General features: G+C 45.3%; 1 protein-coding gene across 1 annotated transcript; it reads right to left on the reverse strand.

Annotated features, from left to right (window-relative positions):
- Window positions 1–7,716: 7,716 nt before the first annotated feature.
- LOC148202261 (uncharacterized) lies at window positions 7,717–11,244 on the reverse strand. Its single transcript, XM_088109573.1, has one exon. The coding sequence runs from the start codon at window positions 11,242–11,244 to the stop codon at window positions 7,717–7,719; it is 3,528 nt and encodes a 1,175-aa protein (XP_087965699.1).
- Window positions 11,245–11,621: the final 377 nt, after the last annotated feature.

Genomic DNA, 11,621 nt, shown 5'->3' on the forward strand with positions numbered 1-11,621 from the left:
CTTTAATAATCAGACACCTGTTATTTGAAAGAAATTTTTTTGAGTAGTATGAAGGTTATCATCCACCAAAAGTGCTTTACGTTAATAAACTCTTCTTACATGACTTTTGTATCTGTATATTTTTTCAACTTTAACCAAAAAAATAACGTGGGGTAGGTGCATTTCTTACATTATTTTTTCATAACATACTGTATAATATTATTTTTTTCTTAAAAGGGCTTTTTTTTACCAAAATAGGCAAACATGTATCCTTAGGTAAATTCTTTTCAAAATATGAAAATGAAGAAGTCGTGGGGACATAACGACTTCTAGTGAAGAAGTCGTGTCTCTCCTGACTTCACACTGTTTATTTGACCAGTGTTGAAGTCGTGTACTCCAAAAACGACTTCATAGTGTTGTAATCGATTACGAACACCTGTAATCGATTACAACGTGCTGAAGTCGTGTCCATGCACGACTTCACCTTTGAAGGCAGAAATGACACTGGTACCAAGAAGTGCAAGGGGAAAAAACTTATTGATAATCGATTACCATGGTAATCGTAATCATCGTAATCGATTACCAGAGTGTTAAGTGCGCAAAAACACCTTGGTAAGCGATTACAAGCATGTTGTAATCGATTACCAGAGTGTTCGGTTGGTCAATGAAATTTTTGTTGTCAGTTTACATATTTGTTGTGTTGTTTGTGTTATACGAAAAAAGAAATATTCATTATGATTTAATGAATGGAGAAAAATTTAATAAAAACATAAAAGAAAATTGATATGAAATATTAATAAGAAATATTAATAGTAATATATTAATTATTCATTAGATTACAAAATGGTAAGATTAATAAATAACTATTGACGAAATGGACAATTTCCCCTATGATGATGACCTTGGTTGTGGTAGTAAGAGCATTTTTTGGGCTTATCTGGAGTGGATTGATGATCCATTTCATTATGAATCTTATTTGTAGATGGTTTTCAAGATGCCTTGCGTCGCATTTTAGGATCTGGTATGAAGTTTGGTATGAAGTTTGGACCTGTATACGCAGACCAATAATCTTGATTTTGGATTGGGTGAAATTGTACTTCATATGCCTTGAAAATGTTGTTAATACTGTACACTGGATCGATTACTTGGGTTAGTTGGATATGCGAAAATGCACAAACGACAATGACATGATGACATGAGAGATGAGTAGCTTGGAAGTGACCACAATCACGCCATCATTCATTTAGCCTAACCTTATAGGAAAGTGGAACATGGCGGTATTGGTGAGGTGTTGAAATTTCTTAAACATCAAATTCTGAATTTTCACGGTTGTAGCAATGAACATGACAAAATGCGGATTGTTGTTGATTTTTCCTAATAATGTCAGTGATTTGTTCAAGAAATTGGTGGCCTGCTTGTAGCATATAGTTTGCTTTTAATCCTCGTTCAACAAACCATGATTGTGTCCTCTCAAATGTTGTTCTGATGAGAGCACAAATTGGTAATGAACGTGCTCCCTTTAAAATGGAGTTGGTGCACTCAGTAAGATTAGTGGTCATATGTCCATATCTTCTCCCTCCATCAAAAGCTTGAGACCATTTTTTTTAATGGGATTTTATCTATCCAATCAACTTGTTGTGGGTATTGGTTTCTTAGTGCAGTAAGCTTTGCCGTGACAGTTGGTTGCTTGACCTCGTAAGTTGTAACGACATAATAAATAAAAAATGTGTACCATATTGTTATAAAAATATAAAAGTAAATCGGTAGTAAAAAAGTTTGTAGTAATACCTAAATTGATGAATTGTTTTTTGAGGTCCTGATTTTTGAATTTGTTGTTGAAGTTGGAGGCTAGATGACGTATGCAATAAACAGAGTTCAAACCATCTTCTTCCCAAGCAACTTCTTCGGATCTTAAGGCCGATAGGATACCCTTTCCTCCGTCAGTGATGATGCAAATATTTTGAAGAGGGAAGACATGTTCTCGAAGTAGTTGAAAGAACCATATCATGGCCTCCTTTGTCTCACCTTATACAATGGCAAATGCCAATGGAAAAAGATTTCTATTGCCATCCTGAGTTATAGCGGTGAGCAAAGTTCCATGATATTTACTCGTTAGAAATGTTCCATCAACTTGGAGAATGGGTTTACAATATTTGAATCCTTCTATGCAAGGACCGAAAGACCAGAAAACTCTTTCCATAATGTAACAATTATTGTCAGTTTCTCCATCAATCTCCATTGGAGAACTAGTGCATTGTAAAATTGTACCAGGATTTGCATCCTTCACAGCATGCAACCACCTCGGCAGATGGTTATAAGACTCTTCCTAGTTACCAAACTCCATAGCAAGAGCCTTTTGTTTTGCGATCCAAGCTTTTTTGTATGACACAGAATATCCAAATCGAGTTTTAATATTTGCAATCAAACTCTTGATGGGAATGGATGGGTTTGTCCGGACTGAATTTGATATGATTGTGACAATGTGAGTACTATCAAGATTTGTATGATCTTGAGATAGTATGTTTGAGAAACACGTATGTTGTCCGTCGATATTCTTGATTTCCCAATATTTACCGACTTTGCTATAGGTTGCTCTCAAACGCCATTGACAGTCGTTGTGGTATGCCAAACATCGAATAACATAAATGTTAGGCTTCGATTCAACAACGCTGTATTTTTAACCGTTGGTGATGTGATATTGTTTGATTGCAGCAATAGTTTCCTCTTTTGACTGGAACTACATACGTTCATGCAGCTCTGGAATGACATGTTCAGATGATTGTGTCATGTGGTCGTTGTCATTGTTGTGATCATCAAGTATGTTATCTAATTCATCATCGGTGCTGAATTCATCAACATTATCTAATATCAAAGGTTGTTCGTCAATGATTTACGATGATGAAGATGCTCCGAAGTTCCACGATGCCATTAGGAAATAGATGTCGACGAGAAAAAGAAAGATTGGAGTAAGATGAGATTTGTTGAATGTCAAATTTGGATGTGAAGATGCATTACTGAAGGATTGATATATATATATATATATATATATATATATATATATATATATATATATATATATATATATATATATATATATATGTTTCAGTAGGGATGTGGAGGCCGAGATACAAACCTAACAAAACTGAACTGCTTCTCTTTATACTCTCCTTCACAATGCTTCCTTCCTCTCTTTATGTTCTGTTACTTAGGAAAAGGTGGGCTGGGTACCTGCAAAGGCACTCCGACGCTCAAGTCAGAAAAGAAGTCACCTGAATCTTTTGGTTCAAAGTGATCAAGAATAAGAATAATTTCTCTCAGGGGAAAAACGTACCTTTTTTCTGGTGTGAAGGGTGTATTTAAAACAGTAAAATAAACCGTTACCTGACAATCCGGTTAGTTATCGAAGTTTGACTGTGTAGAAGTTGTAACTGCTAGATCGTGTGCTGATACTAAGTCAATTACTTCCGCGATTCGCGGCATTGGTTAGCTGATTGTGCGTAACTGTTTATCTGTAACTGCACGCTACGATATAACGCTTGTATGTCGACCGTCCTGTGCGTCGACATGAATAGGTGACTTGTCGTGTGCGCGGTGCGAACATTATGTCGCGACATTACTATCTGGTTGTCGAGGACCAAGTGATCGACAACACATCATCTTTAAGAAGGCCTCGTATTGGTTCAACTGTTACCAGGTCGCCCTAGTCACCGGTCGACCATTGGAGGATTGGGTATCCTATGGTACATGCCCCCCGTGTCCGAGTAAATGAGCATAACGTCGATGGGCTAATTTACGAGAGGACGCTGAGTGATGCTACGCACCGTTTTAACGTTGTGATTTTTAGGGTTTTCCCGCTCTTTTAGGGAAGCGAGGAGACGCGAATTGGGAACCGTTAGATTAAAGAGAATCCTACGGCGCTTGACGATTAAACGGTTTGTCTTCTTCAACACGATTCACAGGAGAATTAATTCACTTTTGCAGAAGAACAGAAACAGTGTGAACCGTGAGCGAGATTGCTGCCTCTGCATCTGCTGTGCTTACGCTGCTACAAGAATCAACCAGGTAACCCTAAAATCTCCTTCGTCTTAGTGTATTTACTGTTGATCATGGAAGGAAGGGGGCCGAGTACTGGTGGCGATACGCCGGGGCCGTCATCAACGACTGAATATCCTGAAGTTACCACTATACCCTTTGGTGAGGAGGCTTTTATCTATGGAAACGTATGTGGTGAAGGTCCAGGGGGACGTGTAATATCTCCGATTAGCGGAGATGAATACGCCTGGGCGGCGCGTGAGGTGAAAGAACTTAGAAGTCAATTTAGGAGTAGGGCTGTAGTAACCAACTGGATTGAGAATAGTTGCGTGTTGAGAACCCTAGGGTACCAAACCTGTATAAAGGTGATAGCTTGCCGAGATGATGAAAGGGTATGCTATGGTAGGGAGAATGCTGGTGATGAATTTTTTTATTGTTATGCTGCGTTGTTCTCCAATTTGTATGTAAGATTGCCGTTTACTACTTTTCAAATGGATGTTTTGCGCACCCTAAATGTCGCACCGAGTCAGTTGCATCCCAACAGTTGGGGGTATGTCCAAGCTTTTGCCGTAGTGTGTCGGGCGTTAGCGATTAGGCCCACTGTAGGTTTGTTCCTATACTTCTTTAGATGTCGACCGGTGGCCACGAAGGGATGGGTATCACTGATTTCTGAACCGGGTAATGCGTTACTAGAACTTTACTTGCAGTCGTACAGGGGGTTTAAGGAGAAGTTTTTTAAGGTGTCGATCACCGATGTTGGTCGAAGGTTCTTTTTCGATGGCGATGGGAATCCCAGATTTCCCTTATATTGGACGCAGGATCCTCTGAGGTTCACCTCGTGGTCTGAAGATAAGATGACGATTGAAGAGGTGGAGGCTTTGAGTGTGTTGACCTCGTTGCCACGCCCCTTTTCTTCTCGTCAGATTATAGATTGCCTCGAGTTTGATGACGCGGGGGCGAGGGTGTTTGGTATGTGTCTTTGCTTATCATTTTTGTAGATTGCTTTGTTGTTGCTGACTATGGTGAATGTATTTCGGCTTTTGCAGAGATAATGGGGAGAAAAGGAAATGGGAAAAGCTGGTTTCAGTCGATCGGAAATGAGAGGGCTGAAGTTAGTCGTCTGGGACCATCTGCTGGACAAGCTGTAGGCCCACCACGTCTCCAAGTGTCGTCATCCGAACCATTACCAGTGGTAGTGGCGGCTGCAACTGACGAGGCGCCTGCTGCCGAAGTGCCACTAGTACGTAAAAGAAAAGGGAAGTCGGTCGATAGTAGTCGCGAGGCCTCGAAGAAGAAGAGAGAGGTAGCCGAGGAAACCGAGCGTCCTATCCCACTAGGGGTATGGGATCCCTCCTTCACGTTGGGTCATAAGGTGGATCTCAATATGGATATCTCGGAGAAGAAGGTGATCGAAAATATGAGTGAGCAAGAAATTGCCGACTCCATGTTGGAGATGACAACACGGGCCCAGGCGTTGGCGTGGCATCTAGCTTACGCTTCTGATAGAGGTATGATGCGGGTTGAGTTGGAGAAGGTACGGACTCAACTGAAAGAGCTTGCCGAGACTCATGCTGCTTGTGATGCCAAGCAGAGACGCTCGGAACGACTTCTGAAAGAGGCTGAGATATTATTAGACAATACCCGGGAAGCTGGTTTGACTCTCCAAAAGGAACGCGATCAAATGGCCAGCGAGCTGGAGCAAGCTAAGAGGGCAATGGTAGTACTGGCCCGAGAGAGAAACGAGTTGAAGGCCGAGGCCGTGGAAAGAAACAAGCTGGTAGAGGAGCTGAAAGATGCAATTATGATTGAACATACCAGAGGTTTTCGGAAGGCTTTGAGGCAGGTCGGTCACTTGCGTCAAGTGTCGACCAAGGGAGCGGAATTCGACCCTCATAAGGACGTGCACGAGGGTCAACTGAAACCTTTGAATGAGATCCCTGAAGACGCTGTCCTGGAGGGTGAAGAGGAAGAGGATGAGGAGGAGGTCGCCACTACTGAGAATGATGGCGCGGTCGACGTGGGTGAACCTGTCGCGCAAACTGGCGGAGATGTCGATGGCGACACTCGTAATATTGTAATAGATTAGGATTTGTTATGGCCGTGTAAATATAAACATATTTGAACTTGAATTTGCTGAAAAGTTTAATGACTGCGAAAGTCGAACCGTATTGAATCTTGATCTTCTGTGTATGTTGGGCGTTTAACTTTGCCGATTTTGCAATTTATTTGCTGTAATGATTGCTAAGTATCCATGTTTGTCGAGTGTACTGATGATGCGATGTGGGACCGTTGAGGGAGATGGTTGAGTGGTGGGAATACTGGGTGTTCAAGGGTGAACATCTACCAGTGGGAGTGTATCCCAATCGAACTGGGTGTTCAAGGGTGAACATCTACCAGTGGGAGTGTATCCCAAGCGAACTGGGTGTTCAAGGGTGAACATCTACCAGTGGGAGTGTAGCTCACTTTGTTTGTGTGCAAAAGTGCCCGAGATGGTGACCCTGGGACTCGACATGGTAAAAATAATAAATGACGCTAAGTATTAATCATTATGAAACGTGCTCTTTATTTGGAAACGGAATTAAGAAATGTTGTAAAAATAACCAACAAGAAATGAATGCTAACTGAAGTAGTATTTAAGATGAGTGGCATTCCAGGTGTTGGGAACTGGTTGACCATCGAGGAGCTGGAGTCGATATGCACCGTTCGACATGTCCTCTACAACTCTAAAGGGTCCTTCCCAGTTAACTGCAAGCTTGCCATGTGCTCGATTCTTCCTAGCCTCCCCCCGCTTTCACCACACCAGATCCCCGCTTTTGAAGGCTCTGGGCTTGACCTTGGTGTTGTACCTTCGAGATAGCATTCGCTTCTGCGCCTCGGCACGGATGGTGGCGATCTCTCGACGTTCAGGAAGGGCGTCGAGATTGGTCCGCAATTGTTCTTCATTAAGCGACATATCAGTGAGATGACGTCTCAATGAGGGCTCGCCCACCTCGACGGGGAGCATGGCATCAGTGCCGTAGGTTAAGTTGAATGGCGTGTCTCCTGTAGATCCATGGGGAGTGCATCTGTATGCCCACAGAACCTCTGGTAGCTCCTCCACCCATAAACTTTTGGCTTCACCAAGTCGCTTCTTCAACTCTGTCAGAATGGCTTTGTTTGCGGCCTCGGCTTGGCCGTTTGTTTGAGGGTGTTCTACTGACGAGGTGACATGCTTGATGCCCAAATTGCTAAGGAAATCTTCCAACTTGCGTTCGATGAATTGGCGACCATTGTCGGTGATGATCTTCTGGGGGAGACCGAACCGACAGATGAGGTGCCAAATAAATTTCTGCACTCGTTGGGCACTGATAATGGACAACGGCTCGGCCTCTATCCATTTTGTGAAGTAGTCGACCGCCACGAGTAGGAACTTGTTTTGCGCTTTGGCGATAGGTAACGGTCCAACTATGTCGAGACCCCACTGAGCGAACGGCCAAGGAGAGACAATGTTGTGCAAATCTTCGGGGGGTGCATGGATGTCGTGACCATGGGCCTGACAGGAGATGCACTTCTTGACAAATGTTTCACAATCGTGGTCTAGTGTAGGCCAGTAATATCCTGCGCGGAGAACACGTGCTCTCAAGGTCCTCTTGCCAGAGTGAAAGCCGCATATCCCAGTGTGCAGCTCGCGCAGTACATAGTCTACCTCTTCCTCTGATATGCATTTCAACAGAGGAGTGCTATGGCCGCGAGGTATAAGTCGTCTCCTATATACAGAAAGCGTGCAATGCGTTTGGACTCAGCCACAGTAATGCTATCGCCCTTATCCTGCCTCTCCATGAGATCTTTGACCTTCTGCCGCCAGTCTGTTACGGGTGTCGACACATTGGTGACAAAAGATTCCACCACAGGACGGTCGAGCGTCATCCTAATAATTGAGGATAACTGTGCTCGCTCCTTAGAATGAGTTAACTTAGACAAGAGATCCGCTCTTGTGTTTTGCTCCCTGGGTACATGGATGACACTAAATTCGGCGAACTGTTGGAGTAAGGTCTGAACCTTGTGGAAATAGCGCAATAGTTGATTATCTTTGACTTGATAGGTTCCGTTCACGTGGCTAACCACCAATTTTGAATCCATCCGACACTCTAAACGATCGACCGAGAACTCTCTGGCCAGGGATAGGCCAACAATCAAGGCTTCGTACTCGGCCTGGTTGTTGCTAGCTGGAAATTTGAATATGATAGCCTGCTCTATGACCAAACCGTCCGGTCCTTCCAGGACGACACCGGTTTCGCCCCCCCTTTTGTCGGAGGAACCATTTACACTGAGTAACCACTTTGTAGTTGAGGCCTCGGGTGCAGGTACTAACTCAACTGCAAAGTCGGCCAAATGTTGACCCTTGATGGACCGGCGTGGCTCGTAACGGAGTCCGAACTCTGACAGTTCCACGGACCAGGCAACCATCCGTCCTGCCAAGTCTGGTTTGCGGAGGATCTTGGCTATGGGGTGATCTGTGCGGACGACCACCTGGTGGCTCTGGAAATATGGTCGTAACCGACGAGAGGCCGTAAGTAGGGCCAAGGCAAATTTCTCAATTTGAGAATATCGTTCCTCAGCTCCTTGCAATGTGCGACTGATGAAATATATCAACTTAAGGGAGGGTGCTTCCTGTATCAAGGCAGCACTAACAACATGTTGGGAAGCGGCAATATACAACTGTAAGTCTGACCTATCGTCTGGTCGAGCCATAATTGGAGGGCTGGTTAGGATGTGTTTGACAGTATGGAATGCCATCTCACAATTATCGTCCCAGTGTTGAGTGGTGCCCTTTTTCAAATTCTTCAGAATGGGCTTGATGTGGTCAGCGAGTTTTGGAATGAATCGGGATAGAGCTGTGAGCCTACCCACCAAACGTTGTACTTCCCGTAAGGTTTTTGGAGCAGTCATGTCGAGTACCGCTTTGCACTTGTCTGGATTAGCTTCAATACCTCGACGTGTAAGCATGAAGCTTAAGAATTTACCCGCGGGGACACCGAAAGTACACTTGGAAGGATTAAGGCGCATGCTGTACCGTCGTAGTTGGCCAAAAACTTCCGTCAAATCCTGCAGGTGTTGTTCCACAGAATTGCTGCGAATAACCATGTCGTCGACATATACATCCATGCATCGTCCTATCTGATGATGGAAGACTTTATCCATGAGGCGTTGATAAGTGGCTCCGGCGTTCTTCAATCCAAACGGCATAACTTCATAACAGTAGTTAGCGCGTTCAGTGATGAAGGCGGTCTTGCTTTGGTCAGGCTCGTACATGGGGATCTGGTTGTATCCCGAATAGGCGTCGAGAAAGCTCAGTATCACATGACCCGAAGCTCCATCTACCAAGCGATCAATGCTAGGTAGGGGATACGAATCTTTGGGACATGCCTTGTTGAGATCTGTGAAGTCAACACACATTCTCCACTGGTCGTTTGACTTTTTAACCATGACCACGTTCGACAGCCACGTAGTGTAAGTTAATTCCCGGATGAACTGGGCGTTCATCAACTTCTCGACCTCAACTTGAATGGCTTTGCGCTTCTCCTCCCCGAATCGTCGCTTCTTCTGGGCGACAGGTCGTGCCTCCCGGAAGATGGACAATTTGTGGGCCATGACCCCGGGATGAACTCCTGGCATGTCGGCGGCCGTCCATGCGAATAAATCTGCGTTGTTCCGCAGTATGTGCCCCAGATCGTGCTCTTCGCTAGAGGTAAGGTTTCCGCCTATGTTGGTGGTTTTAGACGCGTCATTCGTCAGGGGGAGGGGTTTGACCTCGCCCTGCGGATGCAGGCGCTCGTCGACATTGGTTCGGGGGTCCAAGTCGACTGCCGCAGCCTCGGCTCCCTTCGCCCTTCTGGTTGGAACAAAGGGGGTGACTTTTAGCCCGGTCATATAACACTGTCGGGCTGTTCGTTGATCTGCTCTCACGGTACAAATGGTACCATGCTCTGTCGGAAACTTCATAGCGAGGTGGGGAGTAGAGACGATTGCCCCAAACGCATTTAGACAAGGTCGTCCTAGCAGGGCGTTGTACGACGTATTTGCCTCGACCAACAGGAATCGAACTCTAAGTTCCGGTGCCTCCCGGCTTGTGCCGAGCCGAGTTCGCAAGTCGAGGTATCCCCTGGTATCTACTCTTTCTCCTGAGAATCCTACAATTTGTTCGTTGAATGGGGCGATGAGATCCTCAGATAGGTCCATTTTCTGAAAGGTGGACCAATACAAAATGTTGACCGAACTCCCCTGATCGACGAGGACTTTGCTGACATCATATCGAGCTATATTAGTTGTGATGACCATAGGATCATCATGATCAGGGTCGGGTACATGGAAGTCTGCGTTCGTGAACGTGATGTCGGGGAGTGACCGAGACTGTTGCTCGACCATGTGAACCGACTTCAATTGTCTCAAATGTCGCTTCCTTGCTGAAGCTGACACACCTCCACTGGCGAAGCCGCCCGATATTGTATCGATACGGCCTCGGACCGAGCGTTCTCTCTCTGTCCGTCGAGGCGGACTGCGCGTTCGCCTGCGGTGTCGATCATCTCCAGGGGGAGATCGTTGGGGGCTTCGCCTAGAAGGATCTCTTCGGCGAGGAGTTGCGGCTCTAGCGGAAACTCTATCTTTGATGTAGTTCTGAAGGTAACCCGCACGGATAAGTCGCTCCAGTTCGTCTTTTACCATGTTGCATTCCTCGGTGTCGTGCCCATGGTTCATGTGGAAGCGGCATGTTTTGCTGTTATCTGCGTTTTTTGGGGTGGCCTTCCGCCGCACTGTCAAGAGTTCGGCGTGCAAGGCCTCTTCAAGCACCCTCGCCCTTGGTGCGTTGAGGGTTGCGTAACGATCATACTTAGGAGTCCACCCTGACTCTTTTCGGGGCGGTTGATCTGGTTTATAGTCGTTGGTCACTCGCTTTGCGGTCTTCTTGGCGTCGTGATTGGAGGTATCTTGTTGCTGCTTCTTCCGACAATTTCGGAGATCCTCGATGCGGATGAATTTTGCAATTGTGGATTGCAATGCTTCCATAGATGCTGGAGGGTCAGCATATAGTTGTTCTGCAAAATATCCTGGCCTTAAGCAGGAAGGTAGATTGCTGATAATGAAGGTGTGATTGATATCCTTCACACGTCGGGCCGTCTCGTTGTATCGTTGCATGAACGCTTTCAGTGTTTCATCCTTTTCCTGTTTGGTATTTACCAACTCAGCGGCTGTCATCTCCGGTTTTCTGTTGGTTGCGTACTATTTTCTGAATAGGGTTTCAATTGTCGCGAAACAGTCTACAGAATTCCGTGGAAGAGTGTGAAACCACTCCAAGGCCTCATCCTTGAGGGATAAGGAGAAAGCTCTGCAGATGACAGGGTCGTTATCTGTGTAGAATGCCATGGCGTCTACAAAGTTGCGCAGGTGATTGTCGGGATCGGCGGAGCCATCATAACGCTCTAATGTTGGGGGAGGTTTGTCCGGCATGTGCGCTTGCATGATGGCCTCTGTGAACGGAAGTAGGTTGGTGAGGCGCATGGAAGTAGGCCCTTTCCTCCCCCCGCCAGAAGGGTGAGATGGTCCTCCATGGTGATTGGAGTCAGACTCTTCTT

The sequence above is a fragment of the Vigna umbellata genome, chromosome 3 (assembly GCF_029865625.1).
Source record: "Vigna umbellata cultivar VRB3 chromosome 3, Vumbellata_1.0, whole genome shotgun sequence".
Classification (NCBI taxonomy): Eukaryota; Viridiplantae; Streptophyta; class Magnoliopsida; order Fabales; family Fabaceae; genus Vigna; species Vigna umbellata.

What these genes read in the sequence shown, in the direction of transcription:
- LOC148202261 (XM_088109573.1), bottom strand. Translation starts at nt 11,244, where the DNA reads ATGACAGCCGCTGAGTTGGTAAATACCAAACAGGAAAAGGATGAAACA.